The following is a 26,823-nucleotide window of genomic DNA, read 5'->3' as shown; positions in this document are numbered from 1 at the left end:
ACTTTTGGCCAGCTTGGGGGGGGCCTCCTGACCCCCACAAGACTTGCCAAAAGTCCAGCGGGGGTCCGGAAGGACCTCCTGCCGTCCAATCGTGTTCGTCTATGGCCGCCGCCATTTTTCAGCGCCATTTTGGAAAATGGCGCCGGCCGAAGACAACAAGATTCAGTAGCAGGAGCCCGTTCCGGACCGCTGCCGTTCCGGACCGCCGCTGGACCCGCAGGTTATTTAAGTCATTTGGGGGGGGGGTTCGGGAGGGTGGGGGATTTAATTTAAAGGGTCGGGGGGGGGTTTTAGGGGGTTTTAGTGTGCCGGCTCACGATTCTAACGATTTATAACGATAAATCGTTAGAATCTCTATTGTATTGTGTTCCATAACGGTTTAAGACGATATTAAAATTATCGGACGATAATTTTAATCGTCCTAAAACGATTCACATCCCTAGTCCCTACACGACAAGGCTTGCAGCTCTGATATCCTCCTAGCTGAGTAAATGGCCACCAAGAAAACGGACTTCAAGGTTAGATCCTTCAAAGAAGTCCTACTAATTGGGTCAAAGGGAGGACCACAGAACTCGAAGGACCAGCTTAAGTTTCCAGGCCGGGCATACTTTCTGGACCGGAGGATGCAGATGTTTCGTCCCCTTCAGGAAACGTACCACATCCAGCTGCAACACCAACTGTCTTCCCTGCCCCTTACCTTGAAGACACCCTAAGGTGGGCACCTGAACCCAGAGAGAATTATAGGCCAATCCCTTAGCCAAGCCACTTTGTAAAAAGGCTAAAACCTGAGGAACATCCACCTTCAATGGTTGCAACTTGTTCTGCAAACACCACAACTCAAACAAACACTCTCCAAATCCGGATATAAGCCAAAGATGTGGAGGGTCTCTTTGCCTGAAGCAAAGTCGTAATCATAGGTTGTGAGTATCCCTTCAAGCGAAGATGTCGCCTTTCAAAAACCAAGCCGCTAGACAAAAGCGATCTGTCCGGTCTGAAAAGATGGGTCCCTGCTATAACAACGCGAGCAGATGAGCCAAGTAAATGGGACCGTCTACCGCAAGATTTTTATTTTATTTTATTTATTTATCAGGTTTTATATACCGTCATTCGGCTTCATTATAAAGCCATAATAATGGTTTACAAACATGAGAAGATTACAAACATATTAATATGACTGTTAACAACGAGAGACATCCGTTACAAAGATTAACTAAAACTAGCACTATGGATTGCACGAAGGGGTGCACAAAGGGGAATACCCCTTCGGCGCACAACGCCTGGTGGTAAGGCGCCGTTTAATGGTCGGTGCTGCCTTTGATGACATCAGGGGGGCGGGTCTCCCGATCGGGGCTCTCTCTCTCTCTCATTGTTATTCCTTCTCCTTTCCTGATGGTTTTTTCTTTTCTCATGGTAAGATGAGCCAGGTCTGCAAACCATGGCTGGCGCAGCCACGCTGGTGCCACCAGGATCACCCTACCTGGATGAAGTTCAACACGACGCAACACCCATCTTATGAGAGGCCACGGGGAAAACATGTCCAACAGCAGCTCCGTCGGCCATGGCTGGACAAGGACATCAATGCCCTCAGAGCCAACTTCTCTCCTGCAACTGAAAGACCAAACCGTCTTCGCATTTCCTAGAACCACCATGAGGTCTAATTCCAGCCTGCCCCATCTGGCCTATATAAGGCCAAAGGCCTCACCGACATCTCCCACTCCCCCAGATCCAGTCGCTGCCTGCTGAGATAGCCCGCCTGCAAGTTGTCCATGCTGGCCCCATGCAACACTGCCAGACGCACTAGATGGCTCTCTGCCCAAACAAACAATTCCTGCACCACCAGGCGACTCTTCGTTCCATCTTGACGATTGATGTATATCACTGTCATCACATTGTCTGAGAACACTCGTACTGTCTTTCCATGAATGAGAGGGAGAAAGGCAAGAAACGATTTGTGAACTGCTCTGGTCTCCAACAGATTAATTGACGAGGACACCTCTTATTTTTTTATTTTTTATTTCAGATTTTTATATACCGGCATTCGAGACAGCAGTCACATCATGCTGGTTCACATAAAACAGGGGTGCATAGTAAACATAACTATAACAATGGTGTTGAAAAGGCAGTTACATATAACAGGGTGATAAGAACTTGGCTGAGAAGGAAGAGAAAGGAAAAGTTATTAAATTCACCTCTTATGGTGACCACCATCCCTGGGCAGTTTTCCCTTGACAATTCACCTCCAAATCTTTGAGGCTGGCATCCATAGTCACCAGCACCCAGTTGGGTATCTCCAGGTCCATCCCTTTCTCCAAATTGGGTCAAGACAGCCATCATGAGAGACTGGACCTGGCATACCCCTGAAGCAGTAAAGGAAGCTGAAATTCTTCTGAAAGCGGATTCCAAAGGGATAAACTGTTCCTTTAAAGGGATTGCATGTGAGCAAAAGCCCATGGAACTAACTCCAGCATAGATGCCATAGAACCCAGGACCTGTAAATAGTCCCAGACTCTGGGAATTGAAAGTCGTAGAAGTCGAAGCACCTGACCCTGCAACTTGACCACCCTCTCCGTGGTCAGAAATACTTTCCTGACCTAGGTATCGAACCGAGCTCCCAGATATTCCAACGACTGGGACAGCTACAAGTGACTCTTTGCCAGATTCATCACCCAGCCCAACGAATGCAGGAGCTGCATGACCTGTCGAACTGAATGATGTCACTCCATTTCCGACATCGCTCTGATGAGCCAATCATCCAGATATGGGTGCACCAGGATTCTTTCCCTTTTGAATGCAGCCACCACTACCACCATCACCTTCGTGAATGTCCGCGGCACTGTCGCCAACCCAAAGGGAAAGGCCCGAAATTGGAAATGCTCCCCTAGGACTATGAACCTCAGGAATTTCTGGTGATCAGCCCTTATGGCATTGTGGAGATAGGCTTCCATCAAATTCAGTGTCTCCAGAAACTCCCCCTTTTGCACTGCTGCTATCACCATCCACAACATTTCCATGCGAAAGCGTGGCACCCGGAGTGCCGCATTGACACTCTGAAGATCGAGAATGGGCTGAAAAGTCCCTTCCTTCTTGGGCACCATGAAATACACTGAGTATCTTCCCTGCCCCCACTCCTGAGGGGGAACAGGAACAATTGCATACAGGCATTACAATCATTGTAAGGCAGGGCTTCCCAAACCTGTCCTGGGGCCCCCTCAGCCAGTTGGGTTTTCAGGATTTCCACAATGAATATACATGAGATAAATTTGCACATTGTGGAGACTCAGAATATGCAAAATTAACTCATGCATATTAATTGTGGTTATCCTGAAAACCTGATGGGCTGTAGGGTCCCCAGGACAGGTTTGGGAAGATCTGCTGTAAGGTGTCCTGCACCACCTCCCGCTTGGACAGGGAGACGCAACAGGAGACCATGAAGGCTTCTTTTAGCAGATGAAAAATTCTAAGGCATAGCCATCTCTTATCACGTCCAGAACCCATTGGTCTGACATAATCCTGATCCATTTCTCATAAAAGAGGGACAGTCTCCCTCCAATAGCTTCCAAAGAGAAGCAGACCAGCTTACCTTCATTGGTCAATCTTACTTCCGCCAGCCCCCTGGCCAGTACAAACACAGGGAGTCCTATGCTGCGCTCAAAAGGGCTGCTGCCTGCCTGAGCTCTGCTTTTGCACCGTAGGCAAAGAACTTCTGCTTGATCAGAATCTCCTCCCAGCTTGAAAACGAGCACATGGTGGAAAAGTCTTCTTGGTGATCTTTTTATCCTCGAGTACTTTATTTTCCTTCAACTCCCCCAACTGCTTCAGCAGTTGCTCCACATCAGCTCCGAACAGCAACTTCCCTTTAAAGGGGAGGTTACACAGCTGAGCTTTAGACCACACATCAGCTGACATAGTGAGGGCAAAGGTAGCGCCGGCGCCATTTTGAAGATTGGCATTACGGCGCGAGTGCAGGAGGTCGCTCCCGGACCCCCGCTGTACTTTTGGCAAGTCTTGTGGGGATCAGGAGGCCCCCCCCCAAGCTGGCCAAAAGTCCCTGGGGGTCCAGCGGGAGTCCGGGAGCGATCTCCTGCACTCGTGACGTTGGGTGTCAGGAACCAAAATGGCACCGGCGCTACCTTTGCCCTGTCACATGATAAGGGCAAAGGGCCACTGGCGCCATTTCTATTAACGCAGCCGTGGCCCGAGAGCAGGAGATCGCGCCAGGAACCCCCCCCCCCCCCCCCCACTGGACCCCAGGTAATTTAAAACATTTGGGGGGGGGGTTCGGGAGAGTGGGGGATTTGTTTTAAAGGGTCAGGGTGGGTTTTAGGGTTGTTTTGGTGTGCCGGTTTTCCCGCCCTCCCCCGATTTACGATTTAAAAAACAAACAAACCAAACATGACAATCAGATTTCCCTCCCCCCCCCCCCCAGCCAAAATCGATCATTAAGACGATCGATCACACAATTCACATCCCTACTGATCAACAGGAAAGAGCAGGGAAGGGGAGTCCCGAGGCCCTCTTGCAGCAGCCTGGCTCCTAACACATGGAGCTAAGATGGCCACCATATCTTCCAACCTCCCTGGGATCTCCTCCACTGGCCCAGTCGACCTCATGGCACGACCACCCCCAGAGGATTCTGTGGCGGTCCCAACCCCTCCGGAGACACAATCAGCGCAAAACGCGGCTGCATTGAGGCGCACCCGCTTCCAGCCACAGCTGCGACAGACTTTTCCACGCTGAGCGGGAGATGCCATTCAGCCACGATCGGGCCTAAAAATAGCCTCTGCTGCAGGAAAACTGCCATCAATGCGATCCTCACTCTCCAATGCTGTTCAGGCACCCGGCCCAGCGGTCGGCACAAATCTGGCCCCACTTATCTGGCACTGCCTCCTGACAGCCAATACACCAGTCTCTCTTCTGTATTTACTTTTTTTATTTTTTAAAGGAACACACACCCAGAAAACAGCAAGCAAGGAAGGAAGAAGAAATAAACCTGAATACTTACCTGCTTCTGGATGGCGGCAGCTGACCGCTGAGGGTGGTGGGGATCCAGAGGGGTTGCAGGAAGAAAGATCCCTGGCTTTCACCTCCCTGAAAGATGAGGGTCGAGCTAGATCAAGGATCACCAACCCCCCACTCACCCTGCTCTACATGAGGGATGGCCCAAGAAGGAACCTAACTCCTTGGGGAGCCTTCCTGGTAAGAATCTTCTTTCTTCCAACCTAATCTCCTCTTTTAATTATCTTTTGGATCTCCAGCCTGCAGGTTTGCCCCTCTACCATTTGCTGGAGACAGAGAAATACTGAGGGCTTGCAGGTGGCGTTCCCGGTTATGTAGCAGTGCCTGAAAAGCTTTTATTCTCTGCCTCCATCTGCTGGTAGGGATGCAAAACCCACTTTTCTGGACTGATCTGAGGTTTGCACAGGAATTGAAGTTTTGTACATTTCTTGAAAGGAAAAACAAAGCGCATTACAAGCTCTTATAGTATAGGACACCTAATTAAGATATCAGAATTCTAGTGGCCAAACTGCACCTGGAAAAAACATGGATTTGTGTAAGTTGTGTAATATCTTCGTTTTGACCAATAAAAAATGATATTGTAATAAAAAAGTCTTCCATCTTCCAGATCTCACAGGTCTAACAAAACCACTGTGGTCTCATCAGCTGGTGTGCCACATCTTTTTTTATTGGTGTAATCTGGGTATGGACACTTTTACTAAGAGTTTCTCTGAACCAAATGGCAAGTGGCATAAAAATTGCCCTCAGAACTTGAGAGCCCAAATATGACCCAACCTCTATATGAACACAACAGCAAATACTAGGGATGTGAATCGTTTTAGGACGATTAAAATTATCGTCCGATAATTTTAATATCGTCTTAAACCGTTATGGAACACAATACAATAGAGATTCTAACGATTTATCGTTATAAATCGTTAGAATCGTGAGCCGGCACACTAAAACCCCCTAAAACCCACCCCGACCCTTTAAATTAAATCCCCCACCCTCCCGAACCCCCCCCAAATGACTTAAATAACCTGCGGGTCCAGCGGCGGTCCGGAACGGCAGCGGTCCGGAACGGGCTCCTGCTCCTGAATCTTGTTGTCTTCAGCCGGCGCCATTTTCCAAAATGGCACCGAAAAATGGCGGCGGCCATAGACGAACACGATTGGACGGCAGGAGGTCCTTCCGGACCCCCGCTGGACTTTTGGCAAGTCTCGTGGGGGTCAGGAGGCCCCCAACAAGCTGGCCAAAAGTTCCTGGAGGTCCAGCGGGGGTCAGGGAGCGATTTCCCGCCGCGAATCGTTTTCGTACGGAAAATGGCGCCGGCAGGAGATCGACTGCAGGAGGTTGTTCAGCGAGGCGCCGGAACCCTCGCTGAACAACCTCCTGCAGTCGATCTCCTGCCGGCGCCATTTTCCGTACGAAAACGATTCGCGGCGGGAAATCGCTCCCTGACCCCCGCTGGACCTCCAGGAACTTTTGGCCAGCTTGTGGGGGGCCTCCTGACCCCCACGAGACTTGCCAAAAGTCCAGCGGGGGTCCGGAAGGACCTCCTGCCGTCCAATCGTGTTCGTCTATGGCCGCCGCCATTTTTCGGCGCCATTTTGGAAAATGGCACCGGCTGAAGACAACAAGATTCAGGAGCAGGAGCCCGTTCCGGACCGCTGCCGTTCCGGACCGCCGCTGGACCCGCAGGTTATTTAAGTCATTTGGGGGGGGTTCGGGAGGGTGGGGGATTTAATTTAAAGGGTCGGGGGTGGGTTTTAGGGGGTTTTAATGTGCCGGTTTTGCGATTTTTCGATTTTTAGATTTTTCACGATTTTTCACGATATTTTACCCCCCCAAACGGCAACAATACGATTCCCTCCCCCTCCCAGCCGAAATCGATCGTTAAGACGATCGAGGACATGATTCACATCCCTAGCAAATACTGGAAAGTGTTAAAACCGCAGTGAATTAGCATGGCAGAAAGTTTTCTGAAGGTTGATGGGTTATGTGGCCACCTTTCCCGGACAACTGCAGGTCAAAGAAGAGTTTATGGTTGTCACCTGCCATTGTGTGGTGAAGCCTTGATTGTTGCATGGAATGTGTGCAAAAAGGAACACTGTAAATCATGAAATGTAAGAGCTACTTCCAGCCAGTCATACAGAGCACTGTGCATTTCCTTCGATAATTTGTGCAATATCTAACAAAGGCAAAATGTTGATCCTGCACTATTATATTTTCTGTGAGTGGAAGAAGGCATAGCAAAAATGAATACAGTTTGCTGCTCAATGAATTTCTCTGCAGCCCTTACAGACACATTTAAATTCCAGTTGAGTTGCAGAGACCACAGGGAGTGGATGCATAAAGTCTGAAAAGTTCATGTTCAGTAATCTTGAAATAAAATGCATATTCATGCCTATCTGTATCAGGACCCTGAAAATTCAGCAGAAGGTTCCTTCCTAACACACAAGAGCATAATGAGCCTTAGCCCTTCAACCAAAATGTTTTGCTCTCCTCTTTCACCATTTAATGCCATTTACTGCACACATGTCCTCAGTCAAAGACCCAGGTTAGACTATACAGCTTCACTGACACTGCCGGCTGCTTGCATCAGAGATAGCAAAGAGATTACTGTGCTTTTATTACAAAACAATTTTATATAAGCTCCTGGCAATGTTGATTGTTATGTTACAATGCAGGGTGGTTGCACTTGTTGCTTTTAAGAATGCAAATTATACAGAATTATTCATGGAGGCTCTTTTGATTTGGCTCCAATTACAAACAGAGAACACACATACCTAAAAGTACAGAGTACACTGGAAACCATGTGCTCATGCACTTCCACACATTCAACTTCGCTGACACCCCAAGACCTTTGCATGCATTAAGAATCTTGGCCACATTTCGGCAGAACACACAGAGGTTAGGGTGACCTGTAGTAATGAAAGCTAGAGATTCCCATTTTCAGCACTGTCATGCCCGCAAAGAGTTGTCATGACATGGGATTTCCACCACTTTCACAAAGTTCTTGCAGCCTGTTCCATTCATCTCTGAATGCTGCAGATCAGCTGGAAATGTCACAGAGGGAGAGAGGTGGTACTCATCATTGTGTATTACACCAGAATCTGCACTGAAATATATTCAAGCCACATAGGATCTAAGTCTTTTTTCCTTTCTTCACTTTCAATCTAACCATTCCCGGGTGACTAGTCCATATTCTTCAGCTTGTCCCTGGCAGGCTGGCTACTCTGGGGCAGAGCCTGCTGTTTTTGCTTCTTTAAATCCCTATAGGCCTGAATGACTCGTGCCCTTTCTTCCTCTATTATCCTCTGCCGCGCCATTGAGGCTGTGGCTGGCTTCTTCATTCCCAAGCTGCTGTTCTGGTCCAGCAGGGATTTTAGCAGGAGCTGCTTCTGCCCTGGCTTCAGAAAATGGAACAGAACCAGAAATATAAATCACTACCATCGCAAGAGACAAATGAAGGAAAATCATAAAGCAGAGAATAAAAACAAGCAAGGAGGAAAACTCCCTCCCCCCCCACTGACATCTCATATTGCAAATGCTCTGCTTTCCACTCCTCTATAATCAACATGTCTGTTGTACTTTTCAAGCAAACTAGGTCCTTAAAGTCTTTACAATAATAAAACTAATAATATTAACAGAAAGAACCATGAAACCACCAGTTCACAATAACGAATGACATGTGAAAGGGAGCAGGAGCAATGATAGACAATTTCATCATGCTGTGGAATAGTGAAATGATTTGTCTCATATAAGGAGGTTAAAGACAGAGCCAAGTTCAGAGCTCAGAAAGGGGCGAGGGGGTCATTGACTTCAAGATTGCTGAGATTTGTACCCTTTATATCCAAGCATTACCTTTCCTTTGACAACACCCTTCCTGGGTTTGGCTGTGAAAGATGGTGGCTGCATTGCAACCTCTCCAAACTTCACCTGATCTGAAAGGCAATACATTAGGCAGAATTACAAAATCAATTAGGCACCAGGCATTGTTTTAGTAGCAAGAAATGTGCATTTATTTCTATAGTAGATAGATTGTCCCCCAACTAAAAGAAAAATGAAATGTTCATGCATAAATCATGTTGAAGTTCTTACTTTTTTTGTTTACATATCTGTCTTTTCCCTATTTTACCACTCCAGAATTAGGATTCTCAATATAATTCTATACTGAAAAGAAAGATCAAAATTCTGCATTCTGACTTGTTATAATAGAATAAATTGAAGTTCTTATTAGACGAAACAAAACGATGCAACGCCAAACCCCAGCAACATCTCCAGTGAAAATCTAGCACAATTCTTCAAGGACAAAGTCGACAACATCATTGCCAAGATTCCACAAACCCACACCGACTCAATGGACATCCTCCCTCACATCCACACATGGACACAATTCGCCCCCGTCGCAACTACAGAAATTGATCCCATCATCAAAAAAACCAACCCCGCACCCCACTCCCTAGACCCTATCCCTATCAAAACCCTAAAACTAATCAGAGAGATCATTACCAAGCCAATAACCTACATCATCAACCTATCCCTCGAACAAGGAATCTTCCCAGACAAACTGAAGAACGCCATCATCAAACCAATCATCAAAAAACCCCAACTCGACAAAACCGACCCAGCAAATTACAGTCTCCAACCTACCTTTCTTAGCAAAAATCATCGAAAAAAGAGTCAACAACCAACTTACAGATCACCTTGACGCTAATAATGTTCTCTACCCAACACAACACGGTTTCAGAAAATTCTTCAGCACCGAAACCCTTCTCCTCTCTCTCACAGATACCATCCTCAGAGGACGCGACAAAGGCCAATCATTCCTCCTGATACTCCTTGATATATCAGCCGCCTTTGACACCATCAACCACAGAACCCTCCTCACCAGACTGAAAGAAATTGGTCTACGAGACATTACAATCAAATGGTTCAAGTCCTACCTCTCAAACAGATCTTACATCGTCAAGACAAAAACATCTGAATCCGCCCAAGTACCCCTCACACACGGTGTCCCTCAAGGATCTTCTCTATCTTCAACCCTCTTCAACATCTACCTCCTCCCCCTCTGCAAATACCTCTCAGACGCAAACCTCACCTACTTCGTTTATGCAGACGACATTCAAATTTTACTCCCCATAAGCAAGTCCATTGAACACACCATGGATAGATGGAGCAAACTCAACTCAAAATTATCCCACCTGCTATCACAACTATCCCTATGCCTCAACCAAACTAAAACAGAAATCCTTCACATCTACGATGACCGTCCTCATCTCCCCTCAACATCACCCCCCCAAACTACTCTGGAAGCCCAAACAACCCAGGGGTCCCAAACATCCCAGGAATCTCACTCACGCCAGCCACAAGAAACCTAGGCGTAACCATCGACAACCAACTCAACCTCAAACGCCACATCTCTAATACAATTAAGGATGGATTCTTCAGGCTACAAACACTGAAAAAACTCAAACCCCTGCTCCAAGCGCATGATTTCCGAACAGTCCTTCAATCAATTATTTTCTCAAGACTTGACTACTGCAACTCCCTCCTTCTTGGCCTCCCTGAAATCCACCTCAAACCCCTCCAAGTTCTACAACACGCCGCCGCCAGAATCATCACTAACAGCAGAAAATCCTCACATATCACACACACTCTCAAAGAACTCCACTGGCTCCCCATCACACAAAGAATCCAATATAAAACCCTCACCCTCATACACAAAAAACTAAACAACAACGAAATGAACTGGCTAAACACCTCAATACACCCATACCCCACACAAAGAAATCTCAGGTCCTCCAACACTGGACTTCTCTCTGTCCCCAATTGCAAAGCTGCTCACCTAAATGCAACCCGCAAACGAGCCATATCTATAGCAGGTCCCTCCCTGTGGAATTCACCCCCCCCCCAGCTCAGAAATGAACCCTCATCGCAAATCTTCAAAAAACATCTCAAAACATGGCTGTTCATAAAAGCCTTTCCACCAGACACTTAACCCACCCACACGCACCTTACCCTTCCCGAATACATCACACCCCCCTCCTGACCCCCCCCTGACCCACACTCACACCCCTGCTCCCCCCCTGAACCTACACGCCTCTGCCCACTCTCCACCAACTATTATATACTAGTTATGTTAAATTACCTTTACCCCCTTCCTCTCCTCAATTATTTAACCCCTCCTGTCACTTAAGTCATACCTAATGCCTACCATGTTATTGGGAACATTGTTACCATGTTATAATGGTACCATGTTATAATGTAATATAGTTATAATTTACCTTGTTACTGTTACCATGTTATAATGTAATTTAGTTTTAGTTTTAATCTACCATGTTATAATGTAAAATAGGGCGGTCCCATCTCTAAGTTTCCTGTAAACCGATGTGATATTTCGATCGAATGTCGGTATATAAAAAGAAATAAATAAATAAAATAAATAAATTTGATAAATTTTATTTCCTTGCAAAAGGATTATAAATATAAAGACTAATCGCCACATTATGCCTTTTCTATTATTAACGGCCCCTAGGAAATGGAAACACACTGCCTGTGGGTGACAATGGCTTACATGAACATTTTGCTAATACTTAGCTGCCTTGCCTCCTCCACCAGTCTAGGTACACAGAGATCCCCAGACATAGCCAGCAATAAATCTTACCTTCAAACAACTCCTTTTCCAGCTGCATTTCCTTTTTGTCTTCCTTTTTTCTCAAGATTTTAGATAACTTCTTTTTGTCAAAACTGAAAGGAGACAAAATAAAGGAAAATTGGTTCTTACCTGCTAATTTTCGTTCCTGCAGCACCATGGATCAGTCCAGACAGTGGGTTGAGCCTCCTGTCTAGCAGATGGAGATATAGGATACCCTGTAGTTTTTTTCTCTATCAGGACAGTGCTCACCCTGCAACCCTTCAGTACAAATGTTATCAAAGCAAGAAAAGGTAAAGTTAACCAGTAGAAGATCAAGCAAGTAACAACCAACATGTAATGTTAACTATCAACATGTGAAAGAACTGCTCTTACATATATAACCAGTTGAGAAAGACTTCTGGTGCCTTGAAGTTCTGATAGGAAGTAACTGGATCCAAAATGCTGTTAAGAACCAAACAAAAAAAAGGAAAAAAAACCCTTCGAGCAGACGAATCAAAAAGAAACCACAGCCCGGGCGGGAGTCTGGACTGATCAGTTGTACTACAAGAACGAAAATTAGCAGGTACGAACCAATTTTCCTTTCTCTGTACATACCCGGATCAGTCCAGACAGTGGGATGTACCAAAGCTTCCCTAAAGAGGGTGGTATCGAGACAAACCCACTCAAAGCACCTGCCTGCCAAAGGAGCCAAACACTGGCACCTGGACATCGAGGCAATAATGACGAGCAAAAGTATGCAGAGACTTCCATGTAGCCGCCCTGCAGATTTCCTGAGGAGAGACCGACTGACTCTCCGCCCAAGAAGTAGATTGCGCACGCAAAGAATGGGCCTTCAAACCCTCCGGAACCGACTGGCCACAACAGATATAAGTCAATGCAATGGCCTCCTTAAGCCAGCGAGCAATGGTAGCCTTAGAGGCCTTGTTACTTCTATTTGGGCAGCTCCATAGGACAAAGATGATCAGAGATGCCAGGTGTGCGTGCAGTGTCTTCAGGAGAAAAGGCAGGAAGCTCCACTGACTGATTGACGTGAAAAGAAGACACAACCTTTGGAAGAAAGGATGGCACCGTCTTGAAGGAAACACCTGAGTCAGAAAAGCGGAGAAAGGGCTCCTGACAAGACAAGACTTGGAACTCGGACACTCTCCTGGCCGAGCAAATAGAGACCAAAAATACTGCCTTAAGAGTGAGGTCTTTAAGCGAGGCCCGCTGGAGAGGTTCGAAAGGTGCTTCGCAAAGGGCTTGAAGCACCAAATTGAGGCTCCATGACAGACAAGTAGGCCGGACAGGTGGGTTTAAATGTTTGGCCCCTTTAAGGAAGCGAATGACATCCGGATGAGTTGCCATCACGTAACCATCAATACGCTCAAGGAGAGAACAGAGGGCCGAAACCTGCACCTGCAGAGAATTGAAAGACAAACCTTTGGAGAGACCAGACTGCAGGAAGGAAAGGACCTGAGACACCGGAGCATTGCGCGCCTGGATTCCGGACTCAGCACATGCATTCTCAAACACTCTCCATACGAGGACGTAAGCGAGAGAGGTAGAGGTTTTCCGTGCCCGCAAGAGAGTGGAGATAACTTCCTTCTTATACCCTTTCTTTCTCAGGCGCCGCCGCTCAAAAGCCAGGTCGCTAGACAAAAACAATCTGCCTGATCGAAAAATACGGGTCCTTGGCGGAGCAGGTTTGGGAGGTGACCGAGGCAAAGAGGACCATCAGTTGCGAGGTTCACCAAGTCCGCGAATCACGGTCTTCAAGGCCATTCGGCGCTACGAGAATGACCGGCCCCTTGTGGAGTTCTATCCTTCTGAGTACCTTTCCCACCAGAGGCCAAGGTGGGAATATATAGAGAAGAACGTTGTGAGGCCAGGGAAGAACCAGGGCATCTCCCCCCTGCCAAGCAGTGCTCCCATCTGCGGCTGAAGAATCTGGGAGCCTTTGCGTTGTTCAGGGTAGCCATCAGGTCGAGGTGAGGAACTCCCCACTTGCGCACCAGAAGATTCATCGCCTCGTCGGACAACTCCCACTCTCCGGGGTCTAGGTGTTGTTGGCTGAGGAAGTTCCGCTTGTACATTCTCTGTCCCCGCAAAGTGGGAAGCTGCCAGATGACGCAGGTGTCTCTCCACCCAGGAGAGCAGCTTGCTGGCCTCCCGACCCACCAGATGACTCCTGGTGCCACTCTGGCGATTGATGTAAGCTACTGTGGTGGCATTGTCGGAGAGGATCCACACAGCTTTGTGACGGAGCAAGAGCAGGAACGTCTTTGAGTGCCAGATGGACAGCTTGGGCTTCCAGACGATGATGTGCCATCGGGACTGCACAGGAGGACTACCGCCCTTGTGTAGACTGGTGCTTGATACACCGCTCCCCAGCCAGAGAGGCTGGCATCCGTAGTCACAGCAATCCACTGGGGTGTCTCCAAAAGGCACTCCTTTCAAGAGATGGGCAAGTGAAAGCCACCGCTGCATGCTGGCAATGGTAGAGTCTGAGAGCAGTAGGGGTGTTTGGAACTCCTGCGAGACCGGCTTCCAGCGGGACAGCAACGCTTTCTATAGAGGACGCATAAGCGCAAAAGCCCAAGGAACCAGATCTATGGTGGAAGCCATGGAGCCAAGACCTGGAGATAGTCCCAGGCCGTGGGTACCGAAAGAGATAAGAGATGTTTGTACCTGGTTTATGAGCTTGAGCGCCCGGTGCTCGGGCAAGTAGGACTTTGCCCACGCGGGTGTCGAAACGGGGCTCCTAGAAAATTCCAGGACCTGGGAGGGCTTGAGATGACTCTTGGAGAAGTTGACAATCCCACCCAAGGGAGGAGGAGAAAAGCCATGACCCTGTCAACCGCTGCAGTGCACAGGTTCTTCGACTTGGCCCGGATGAGCCAGTCGTCCAGGTAAGGGTGGACCAGGACTCCCTCCCGACGAAGGGAGGCCGCCACCACTATCATGACCTTGGTGAACGTAGGCGGCACGGTGGCCAGGCCAAACGGAAGCGCCCGGAACTGGAAGTGGTGTCCCAGAATGGCGAAGCGGAGATACTTCTGATGGTTATGGCAGATTGGGATATGCAGGTAAGCCTCTGTCAAGTCGAGAGAGGCCAGAAATTCGCCTGAGCAAACCGCCACTATGACTGCTCGCAGGGTCTCCATCTGAAAATGGGGCACCCGGAGAGCCCGGTTGACCCTCTTGAGGTCCAGGATTGGTCGGAAGGAGCCGTTCTTTTTGGGCACGACGAAGTAGATGGAACACTGGCTGGATCCTTGTTCCTCCAGGGATACAGGGACTATGGCCCTGAGCTCCTGTAACCTGTCCAGAGTCTGGCACACACGCTGGACGCTTCCGAGAGCCGCAGGGAGGAGATTAGGAAAAACGGCTCGGGGAGTTCCCGAGGCAAAGTCTTAAAACGCGTAACCGTTGGCGATCACATCGAGGACCCACTGATCAGACGTGATGTTGGCCCATTCCTCGAGAAAAAGGGACAGAATCCACCTAAGGCGGGGAGCGGAGGAATGGGCCGGTCGCATTTCATTGGGAGGACTTTGAGGTGGAACCTGAAGGGTTCGTATCCAGAACGGCCGTTGGCCACAATAGGAATGAGACCAAGACGGGATCTAGTGGAGGTGGGTCTTTGGGGCAGCCCCTTTCGGCAGTTGTACCTGCACTGACCCCTGAACCAAGAGCGCAAAGGAAAAAAGGATTTGGATTGCCGAGGGTGGTCCTCCAGCAGCTTATGCACATTATTGTCCCCAAAAGATTTAATAAGCTGCTCCAGGTCCTCCCCAAAGAGCAACTTACCTTTGAATGGGAGAGTGCCCAACTGTGATTTAGAAGAGGAGTCTGCTGCCCAATTACGAAGCCAGAGGAGAGGTCTAGCAGACACCGCCGAAACCATAGCTCTGGCCTGCACCTGAGAAGATCGTAGAGGGCATCCATCCCATACACAATGGCACCTTCCCAGCCGCTCTGCCCGTTCCGCCTCTGCAGACGGGAGGTCCTGGGTGCTGAGTAGTTGTGAATTCACCTAAGGCTTGTCCGCTGCATGAGACTGGCCTACAGACTGTTGCCCGGACCCAGAGCACTAGGACCTCAAAAATCCTTTTGAGGTAGACCTCCAATCTGCGATCCTGAAGATCTTTCAACGCAGTCGCCCCCACGACTGGGATAGTAGTGCGCTTCGTGACAGCAGAGACAGAGGCGTCCACCTTAGGGATCCGGAGCATATCCAGACACGGGTCTGGAAGCGGGTACAGCTTGTCCATGGCTCTGCCCACACGCAAACCGGCTTCCGGCATTTCCCATTCCCGGAGCAGTTACTGCATTAGCATTGGATGGAAAGGGAAGATGCGCGGGGGGTGCCCTCAGGCCAGCGAGAACTGGGTCGACGTGCTAGAAGCTTGCGGCAGACGCATTGCCCTCTGGAGGGGCATCTAACATGGGGTATAAGCGGGTCCAGACTAGAACATGGGGTATAAGCGGGTCCAGCTCTTCATGCTGAAGAGACGCAACACCCTGGGTCGTTCCCCCTCTATTGGTGGATTCAGAGCGAGGACATCAGAATCTGGGTCGGGGTCTGGTGTTGGAGCAGGTGGATCAGTGGAGGCCGGTGGGATCGGAACCCCTGGGACCTTCGCCCCTTTAGAGTCTGGAGTCTGGGCCCCTGACGCTGCAGCCGATCTAGGGACCTTGGCAGGAGGAGGGCAGGCAGGCAGCTGAGGATCCGATGGGTCCCCCCTCCGAGGCAGGCTCTCCATAGAGGGAGAGAGGGGGAGGGGCAGATCTGCCGCTTGTGAGACGGCAAGAATCGCCGGTGCCTGGCTGAGAGCAGGGAAGTGAAAGTTCAGCTACCCACTCTTTCCCCGATGGAAGGGGGGGTTTTTTGTTTGTTTGTTTGTTTTTTAAACTTGTTGGTAAAGTTAAAGAAGCAGAGGAATGAACTTCTCTACAGCAGACCCGAGGTATGCTTCGTCTGGGTCTGAGAGGGGGAGGAACTGGACCACCAGTTTCACCCCTAGCCAGGCAGGTCACCGGGTAGGGTGCTAGGCTGAGGATCTCAAGAGCAAAGCCTCCTTAGGCACTCAGTAAGAGCAAGGGGCAAACACTGTTGCTCCCTACAAGAAATGAAAATAAGACCTTTTTTTTTAAACTGAAATTAGAAATTAAGTACTTGCTTGATCCAAATAAGACAGAAAGAGGGAGAAGTAGACTTTCCCAAAACAATCAAGCTGACTAGAGGGGAGCTGCATGGTCTACCAACTGCATCTGCTGGAGATAGAGAAATACTGAAGGGATGCAGGGTGAGCACTGTCCTGATAGAGAAAAAAGCTTAAGGGTATCCTATATCTCCATCTGCTGGACAGGAGGCTCAACCCACTGTCTGGACTGATCCGGGTACGTACAGGGAACTGAAGGTTCAAAAGAGTACATAAAATTCCTAAGAGCACTAAGGTGCTCCATTTGTTCCTTCCTCAAAAATTCATTAAATGTTCATTGAGAGCATCATGAGCAAAAGCAGTCCTTTTTATCCAAAAGCCAGAATTAGCTGTAATTCCTCCTGTGCACTCAAAAGTATGCTTAGGCTTAATGTACCACCAGGTATTCACAAGCACATGGGAACAAGCTCTTGCGACCAGATTCTCTCCTTTAATTTTGTGGAACTAGACGTCCCTACAATATATGCTGTTCCACTGGCAGAGTGCAGCAGCAAAGAATGAAACCACAGGGACTTTGAAGGAAACACATTCCTAGAACCAGTAGAATAAGTTATTTAGCTCCTGCACACAAAAGGAGCAAACATATCCAAGACTCACTTTTTCTTTCTCTGGGATTTAGTTTTCTGGAGTTTCTCTTCCAATGTTTGCTCCTTTTCAGGAGCTCGCTCCACTTGATTTCTGGTGAGGAACATGACATGCCGTGTTTCCCTTTCCATTCGCTCGATGTACGCATGTGCAGACTCCCACTTCCGCCTCTTAAACTTGGGAACCGGGATATCACTCTGGAATCCTGGACCATGCTTACTTTTGACTTCTTGAGAAAGAAAATAATTCCATTCAGACATCTTGGGTTACGTTACCCAGAAATTGGCTTTGGAGAGAAAACTGTGCAGGATACAGATAATCTAAGTTCTCAGGTAGAAAAATAAAAGTTAGAATGGGACTTCGGCACAACTATGGGCAGCACTGGATTTTCCGAGATTTTAGATAAACTACAAATGCCAGAGAAACCACCTGCCTGACTCTCCCCCCCCCAACTGTTATTTTCTAAACCGTTTTTCCTCTGTACAGTGTAATGGCAACAGAACTGAGGGGGGGTTGGTTTTTGGGGTTTTTTTTTTTTTTTACAATGTTTAATATAAAATTTTATATACCTATAAAACAAAGCAAAACCAGATACATACTTTCACTAATGCAAAAATCTGTGTCCCTTGCCCTTCTTCAAATCAGTATCTGTATTTGAAATATAGAAACTTGATGCAGTAAAAGACCACCACAGCCTATCTAGCCTGCCCATCTACACCAACTACTCAGCTCTTACAATCCTACCAGTACCTCAGAGAACCCCTGTGCTTGTCCCATGCTTTCTTGAATTCAGATATTCTCCTTGTCTCTATCACTTATTCCATGCATACACTACCCTCTCTGTAAAGAAATATTTCCTTAGATTACTCCTGAGTTTACCCCAATTCACCCTCATCCCATGAACCCTTGTTCCAGAATCTCCTTTCCATTGAATCAGGCCCACACCGATGATAAACATTTAAATCATTTCAAGTTATCATATAGGAAAATTGGTTCTTACCTGCTAATTTTCGTTCCTGTAGTACTACAGATCAGTCCAGACTGCTGGGTTTTGCCTCCCTTCCAGAAGATGGAAACAGAGAAAAACTTTGAGTATCCCCCCTCTTTAGCTGGTGTGCTACCTGCAGCTCCTCAGTATAAAACAGTATCCAAGCAAATATTAACTTTATGGAACAAAGGCACTTCAAGTGAAGGACCAAGAAGAATTATTAAACTGCAAACTATATACACCAAAGCTGTAACACTGGAGAACCAATTTTCCTTTCCCTATATGAACCCAGATCAGTCCAGTCTGCTGGGATGTACCAAAGCTGCCCTATCTGGGGTGGGAGTTGGAGACTCTGGCTTGAATGACACTGCTGCCGAAATTGGTTATATCCAAAGCCTGGATGTCCAAACGGTAGTGTCTGGAAAAGGTATGCAGAGATTTCCATGCTGCCGCCCTGCAAATTTCTTGCGGCGAAACTAAATGATTCTCCACTCAGGAAGCCGCCTGCAACAGAGTGGAATGCGCCTTCAAACCTTCCGGAACTGCACGTCTGCGGCAAATATAAGTGGAAGCAATGGCCTCTTTCAGCCATCAGGCTATAAACATTTTAGCCGCTTTTTGGCCCTTCTTAGGGCCGCTCCACAAGACAAAGAGATGATCTCAGAGCCAAAAAGAGTTCGTAACCTTCAGGTTCCGCAAGAGACATTCAAGCACCTCAATTCCTGGGCATGAGTTGGCTCTGTTTCAGCATTAAGGAATGGTGGTAATTCTACCGACTGATTCAGGTGAAAAGCTGAAACCACCTTCGGAAGAAAAGAGGGAACCACTCTGATAGAGACTCCCCGAATCCGAAATCCGCAAAAATGGCTCCCAGCAAGAGAGAGCTTGCAACTCTGACACCCTCCTAGTGGAACAGATCGCCACCAAAAGCACCATTTTCAAGGTCAAGTCCTTTAATGACACCTTCCTAAGAGGTTCAAAAGGAGCTTCGCTTCACACGACTTTAAGGACTAAATTAAGACTCATGAGGGACACACCCGACGAACTGGAGGATTCAAATGTTTCACTCCGCAAAGGAAACGTACCTCGTTGGGATGTGCCGCCAGGATCACACCCTGAACCCTGCCTCTGAGGCACCCCAGGGCCGCCACCTGTACCCTAATGGAATTAAACTACAAGCCCTTAGTAAGGTCCTTCTGCAAAAAGGCCAGGATTTGAGGCTATTCGAAAACTTTCCAAACCTTGTCATAAGTTAAAGAAGAAGATGTCTTGTAAGCCCGAAGCAGGGTAGTAATGACATCCTCCTGGTAGCTTTTACTCCTCAGCTGCCTCCTTTCAAAAGCCAGGCTGCTAGACAGAAGCGATCTGCTTGGTTGAAAAATATGGGGCCTTGCCGCAGCACGTTCGATAGATGAACCAGGCGTAGGGGACCGTCCACTGCCAGATTGACCAGGTCTGCAAACCAAGATCTTCGGGGCCACTCTGGGGCTACCAAAATCACCAGACCAGGATGAACATCTATTCTCCAAAGAATTTTCCCTATCAGAGGCCAAAAAGGAAGCACAAAGCCGGACTGTTTTCGGCCATGGGAGGACCAGGGCATTGACTCCTTCTGCTCCATGTTCCCTCCGGCGGCTGAAGAAGCGTGGGGCCATGGCATTTTTGAGCATCACCATCAAGCCCAGATGGGGAACCCCCCCCCCCCCATCTGCGAGAGATGAGCTGCATGGCCTCGTCTGAGAGCTCCCACTCTCTGGGGTCTAGCCTCTGATGGCTCAGAAAATCCGCCTGCATGTTGTCGGTCCCTGCTATGTGCAATACGGCTAGCAAGGACAGACTCTGCTCTGCCCAGTCCATCAGCTGAGCTGCCTCCATAGCCACCGGCCAACTCCTGGTCCCGCCCTAACGGTTGATGTAGGCCACTGCCGTTGCATTGTCCAACAGTACTCGCACTGCCCAGTTGCGCAAGAGCAGGTTGAAACTCTGCAACACAAAGCACACCGCTCTCATCTCGAGATGACTGATCGACCACGTCGCCTCCTCCGGAGACCATTGACCCTGGACCAAATGAGACTGACACACAGCTCCGCATCCGGCGAGACTGGCATCCGTCGTCACAGTCACCCACTGAGGTACCTCGAGATCCACTCCGCACACTAAGTGTTCTTGCACCAGCCACCAACAAAACTGGACCTGGCGGGCTCTGTGAGTGGTAAGGGAACTTGAAACTCCTCCGACATAGGATCCCCCTGGGAGAACAATACCCTCTGCAAGGGTCTCATGTGAGCAAATACCCATGGTACCAACTCCAGAGTGGATGCCATGGATCCCAGGACCTGCAAGTAACCCCAGACTCTGGGAACCGATGTCCCCAGAAGGTGCTGAACCTGAGACCACAGCTTGGTGGCTCTTTCATCTGGGAGAAAGTCCTTGCCCTCCCAAGTATCGAACCGGGCCCTTAAGAAGTCCAGGACCTGAAATGGATGCAGATGATTCTTGGCATGGTTGACCACCCATCCAAGGGATTGTAAGCAATTCACGACTATGGCTACTGCCTGCTGGCAGAGTGCTTCCGACTTTGCCCGATTGAGCCAGTCGTCCAAGTACGGGTGGACTAGAATCCCTTCCTTGCGAAGGGCTGCTGCTACCATCACCATCACCTTGGTGAAAGTACGCGGAGTCGTCTCCAGACCGAAAGGAAGAGCACAGAACTGGAAATGCAGGCCAAGGGTCATGAAGCAAAGAAATTTCTGATGATCCCGACGGATACCTATGTGCAGATATGCTTCTATCAGATGGACAGAAGCCAGGAACTCCCCCTTGCAGACTGCCGCTATAACCGAGCACAAGGTCTCCATATGGCAGTGCAGGGCCTTGAAGGCCCTGTTCACCTTCTTCAGATCTAGAATGGGACAGAAGGACCCTTCCTTCTTCGGTACCACAAAGTAAATGGAGTAAGGTCCCATCCCCCGTTCCTCTGGGGAAATGGGAACAATAGCCCCCAGAGACTTCAGCCGGTGGATGGTCTGACGGATTATTCGTCATTTTGCCAGGGAGCCACACGGCGAGATCAGAAAGAGGTCTCGGAAAGGATGAGCAAATTTTAAAGCACAGCAGTGAGTGATGATACTGAGTACCCACTGGTCAGATGTTATCTTGGCCCCATTCCTCGAAAAAAAGGAAGAGTCACCCCCACCCCCATGATCGGCATGGAGGAACGGGCCTGCCGCAACTCATTGCAAAGAATTGGCTGTGAGGGCTCCTTGGCCAGGGCCATCTCGGCCGGCTCGGAAACCACGAAAGGACTGCGACCAGGACAGAGACCGCCCCAAGGTTTGTCGCTGGCCCATGCCCACTGCTCTATTCTAGCGAAAACACCACTGGTCCCTAAAGCGAGAGCGGGTCGGGGGGGAACCTGATAGAAGCCTTCGGCCTACCTTCTGATAACTTGTGCACCTTATTATCACCCAGAGATTTGATTAGTTGCTCCAAGTCCTCACCAAACAGGAACTTTCCCTTGAAACAGAGCACACTAAGCTGCGCCTTTGAGGAAACATCCTCCAACCAATTGCGCAACCATAAGAGCCTTCTGGCCGATAGAGCTGACACCATAGTTCTGGAGGAGGCCGAAGGAGATCATATAAGACATCCGCTCCGTAGGCCACCGCTGCCTCTAGGCGCTCCACCTGAGCTGATTCCTGAGGAGGCACTCAAGAGCTGTTGAACTCATCTCAGGCCCGCCCGAAGCGTGAGGCTGCTGCAGACAGCCGCTTGGATCCCCAGAGCTGATACTTCAAATTTGCGTTTAAGTTGGACTGCGAGCTTCCTGTCCTGGAGGTCCTTGAGGGCCGCTGCCCCAGCCACCGGAATGGTGGCCCTTTTGGTGACTGCGGAGACCAAAGCATCCACCGTCAGGACCTTCGGGGTCTCCTCTGGCAACGGGTACGTCTTGTCCATAGCTCTACCCACTCGCAGACCTGCTTCCGGAGTATCCCACTCCTGGGTCATGAGTTGCTGGATCAACTGAGGAAACATAATGTTTTAGGCGGGCCCCATAATCCCGCCAGGACCGGGTCCACCGTATCCAGACTGGGGTCCTCTGAAGGTGACGAAATTCCCAGCTCCGCCAGGACATGCGGAACGAGAAGACTAAGTTCCTCCCTCTGAAAAAGGCGAATGACCCTAGGATCGTTGCCATCCAGGCACGTTGCCTTCTCCAGCTCATCTCCCAGGTCCACCTCCGCCGGAGGTGCGGAAGCTGATAAAGGGTCCTCGCCCAAGGCCTGCCCAAGCTCGGGCTCTGCCGCAGTGAGACCATCGGAGGGGCCATGAACACTTTGAATCCGAACTGCCCCTTGTGGCTCCAACTGCCTGGGCAACTTGCTGGGTGGCCCCTCTGGAAGCTGAGACCCCCCTCTGGGCCACCGGTCTAGGCCTGGCTGGCCAAATAGGCCTGGTACATCAAGAAAATGAAGTCCGCCGAGAAACCAGGCAGGCTCCGGAAATCCCCCACCGGGGGAACAGGGGGAGGTAGTGGGAGATCGCAAGGGGAGTCCTGGGGATCTCCCAGACTCAAACCTACTGGCGATAGTGCAGGGGGAAACCCCTCCCCCGCTCAATGTCTCTAAACCAGCCCGCATAGGATGCAAAATGGCCACCGTTCCCATGCTCAGCGGGAACGGGACAGCCTTGCTCTCCCTCCTGACGGCCCTTCTACCTGCGCCATGGGGCATGGCCATCGAACCTGCCACCGCGCTGGAGAAGCCATCCCCACCAGGGAGGTAGCGCGTACAGAGACCTGACCTGGAGATCTGTCGAGTTGGCGCACCGCAGGTTCACAAGCAGCACAATGTGGCATACAAAGTGCCATAACAGCATGTGTGCAGACAGCGCCGCCAATTCCCCAAACACACCACGGAGCAGGACCCGAAAAAAAAAAAAAAAAAGACGCCAAGCACGGCCCTTCAGTGCAACCCGACCCTCTATGGTCAGTTGCACCGGCAAGATCTGCAACTCCAAGCACTGCCGATTAAAGCTCACAACTTTTGGGGGTTTTTTTTGTCAACAAGGAGAGCTTAGAGGCTCCGGGTCCCTGCTGGGGGGGGGGGGCAGAAGGGAACCAGACCACCGGCTATCACCCCCGGCAGTCAAATGAAGGAGCCACTGGGTTACCAACCTGAGTTATTTGACACCTGCTACCAGGGAGAATTGATCTCCCTAGGACGTGCGAACTACCTGGGAGGCCCGCTGCACTCTGGTCCTATCCTGACCGCCTAAAGGAAGGATAGAGGAAAAAAAATAACTGGACTTGCTTTTCTTTATTTCTTTTTTTTTATTATTATTTTTAAAGAACCCCCACAGGTTCAGAACTGCAGGTTTTGCACTACCTCCATCTGCTGAAAACTGAGAAATACTGGGGAGCTGCAAGAGGGGGTACTCTCAAAAGTTTTATTGTAAACTGCTCTGGGGACTTTGTTTAGAGGCAGGTAATCAAATAGATAAATGCATGCTTTTCAAAGAATCCAGGCACCTTTACCTGCAGATAGGACAGGCTGATTAGTACATATAAAAACTTGGAAAACAATGCTAATGATAGGAAATACCCTCATAGGTACTTAGTATCACATTGCATTCCATATCCCTCACAGAATTTCACCCTTTAAACTCACAGAAAATGGAAAGATAACGGGGGCGTGTTCAAGATGGCGCCCTGACCAGACATGTGTAACTTGAGCTCCTGCGCTTTTTCTCATTTTGAACACTTTCTCGCTGTTTCCTTCTCCTTTTTGGAGTTATGGGGAAGAGGAAAGGGGCTGTTAGATCTTACCCCTCTGCAGGAGCAACTTGGCAGACCATTATGCCAGAGGTTTCACCAGTGCTGCCTTCACCAATTTCGACTACCTACTTGGCAGGAGGGGCTCCCAGCCTGTCGATTGCTGAGGTTTCACTCAGCCCAGTCGCTCAGTCATCACCGTGACACAGTCAGCCCGCTTGGATTGGTCATTTGTGCAGGAGTTGCCGGAGCAGGTTTGGTGTTCCAGCGCTACTCCTGTGTCATCGATCGGTGTTCGTGTGCCTGCCGCTGCTGGTGGACTGCAGTGGGAAGCGGCAGCACAGAACCAGCCTCTCCAGGAGTCAGGAAGTTTAGCTGAGGGAGCGGTTCCCAGCGTCTTGGCAGCAGGTGAGGTCCCTTTACTGGGTAAGGTCCCTGATGTTTGCTTACAGGAGATTTGAGATGTTATCAACTCTCTTCAGGTTAGACCTGCTTTAATCAAACCTAATCAAATGACTCTTGATTGTTTGTGGGGCGTTCTGGCCGCTGTTGAGAAGTTGATTTCATCTCTGGTCACAGTTACACTGGATATTCATTCTAAATGCTTAAATCAAGATCATTGGATGTCTGCTTATGAAGCAAGTATCTCTGGCCTGGAGACTTCTATCTCCATGGTAAAAGACATAAAAGTTAAACTAGTTGTAGATTCTACCCTAGGTTCATGAAAACTTGAAAGTTCGGAGAACACCTCCAAGAATTTGAATCTATGAATTTTAAATTTTCCTCAAGTACCACTACTTTCTCTTACTGAGAAGTTTAAACTATATATGAAAGAAGTTATGCAAATCCAGGAGTCTGCCTATCCCCCGACTCAGAAAATTTTCTACTTCCCATTGAAGAAGAAGAATGTGGACAGAGAACAGCAAGATGTTTCCTTGAATTTAACTGAGTTTCTAGAGAATTCTGGTGTACACTCTCATAATAGAGCCACCTTGCTGATTTCTTTTGTGATTTTACAAAATAGAAATAATATTCTTTGTCTGTTCTTCTGTAACCGTGAAGCTTTATTCAAGGGGGAGAAGATCTGAATTTTCCCAGATCTAGCTGGGGCAACCGAGGAGCATAGAAGAAAATTTGTTATACAATCAAAGGTGTTAGCTTTGCGGGCTTCTTGTGTTATTACATCCATGTAAATGCATTGTTGTACTGAATGCAATTAGATATGTTTTCTTTGACCCTGTGCAATTGAGGGACTTTATCAAGGCTATCCACACTGTACCCTCTCAACCTACTTAAGGGGTGGCTCAATTTGAACGGGCAGAGTTAGTTCAGGATGTTGTCTACTTACTTAGGTCATTTCTTGATTTGTATGGTCGATGTACCCTAAGACCATTTTCTTCTCCCCCAATACTTTTGTTTATTTTGAGGAGATTGCTATTGTATTTCCTTTATTTATATTGCTGTTACGCTTTTTGTTAGCAATATATCCTCTGTTTTTCTTTTCAAATATGTTTTATTTGAAATAATATCAAACTTCAATAAAAATAAAGTAAAAAAAAAATAATGGAAAGATAGCCTACCAACTTTTCTTTTCCTCTTTGGTTCATTCATTTCTTTCCTGCTCTTCATAATCTCCCGCAGTCGGAAAGGGATTTCCTGGTCATCCAAGTTTTTTGGTTTAGCATTCACCTTCTTTTTCTCTTTGCTAGACAATTTATTTTAAAATCAATGTCAAATCCACACTGTGTCTCAAAATAAACTTTTTTTAATAACTAGAATTAAGAGTGATCAAACAGTAGAAAGATAGTCATATAAACATTGTTTGATTTAAAAAAAAAAAAATTCTAACAATGCAAAAGTGGTATTTTATGATAAACTGAGCTGAGGTCACCTGGTCTTTTTCTGACCCAACACTGTATCTTTACTAATGATATCAAAATACTGGACTCCTTGTATTTTATTTCATTTTATTGCTGTATTGTTTTCAAACCATAACGTAAAAAAACAAAACAAAACAAAGATGCACCAGGTATTTATACACCATTAAATTCTGGAGAAGTCCACATTCTGTGTGTGCACCAGTGTAAACGTATTATATTGTTTTCAAGAGTCATAAACAGCAAGATCCGGCCTGCTCACTCTCCCTGAAAAGAAAAAGTAACAAGACGCTTCTCCTCGCCCCTCCCACGGTACTAAGGCTAATGGCAGGGATGGCTGACTCCAGTCCTCAAAACACTTCTGGTTTTCAGGATATCCATAATGAATATGCATGAACTATACGTGCATACACAGGAAGTAGTGCATGCAAATCTATCTCAAACGTATTCATTGTGGACATTCTGAAAACCAGGCATACCTATGGCTCCTGGAGTCGGCCATCCCTGGACTAGTGCTTCTCAGCTCTCAGCCGTCCAAACCCCACTCCTGGATAAGAACCTGAGCGTCGCCCGTACCTGTACAGCTGCTGCCTCAAACAACCCTTCCAACGGCCACCCCCGACCCTGCGCCCCGGCACTACTGCCGCCGCCGCCATCGCCAGGGTTACAGCCACGCATCCGACCTCTGACCCGGTCATCACTCCGTCCCCCTGCCTTCACTCCATTGGCCAGGAATC

General features: G+C 48.4%; 1 protein-coding gene across 1 annotated transcript; it reads right to left on the bottom strand.

Moving 5' to 3' along the window:
- Nucleotides 1–7,126: 7,126 nt before the first annotated feature.
- CCDC137 (coiled-coil domain containing 137) lies at nucleotides 7,127–26,820 on the bottom strand. The gene is made up of 6 exons (XM_029599233.1): nucleotides 26,663–26,820; nucleotides 25,790–25,914; nucleotides 17,461–17,677; nucleotides 11,666–11,748; nucleotides 8,863–8,942; nucleotides 7,127–8,408 (listed from the first exon to the last, which is right to left on the bottom strand). The coding sequence occupies exons 1-6, from the start codon at nucleotides 26,782–26,784 to the stop codon at nucleotides 8,193–8,195; spliced, it is 843 nt and encodes a 280-aa protein (XP_029455093.1). The 5' UTR covers nucleotides 26,785–26,820; the 3' UTR covers nucleotides 7,127–8,192.
- Between the last annotated feature and the right edge of the window lie 3 nt (nucleotides 26,821–26,823).

The sequence above is a fragment of the Rhinatrema bivittatum genome, chromosome 4, assembly GCF_901001135.1.
Source record: "Rhinatrema bivittatum chromosome 4, aRhiBiv1.1, whole genome shotgun sequence".
In the NCBI taxonomy this organism is placed as follows: Eukaryota; Metazoa; Chordata; class Amphibia; order Gymnophiona; family Rhinatrematidae; genus Rhinatrema; species Rhinatrema bivittatum.
Note: the sequence above shows the minus strand (reverse complement) of the source record. Positions and strands in the feature narration are given on the sequence as shown.

Bases quoted from the DNA above. Each gene is read 5' to 3' on its own strand.
- CCDC137 (XM_029599233.1), bottom strand. From the start codon at position 26,784: ATGACCGGGTCAGAGGTCGGATGCGTGGCTGTAACCCTGGCGATGGCG. The intron at 17,678-25,789 runs GTAGGCTATCTT...TTCTTTCTCAAG, and splicing joins AAAGAGGAAAAGAAAAGTTG to AAGTCAAAAGTAAGCATGGT. The intron at 8,943-11,665 runs GTAAGATTTATT...ATTGCCTTTCAG, and splicing joins GGAAAAGGAGTTGTTTGAAG to ATCAGGTGAAGTTTGGAGAG.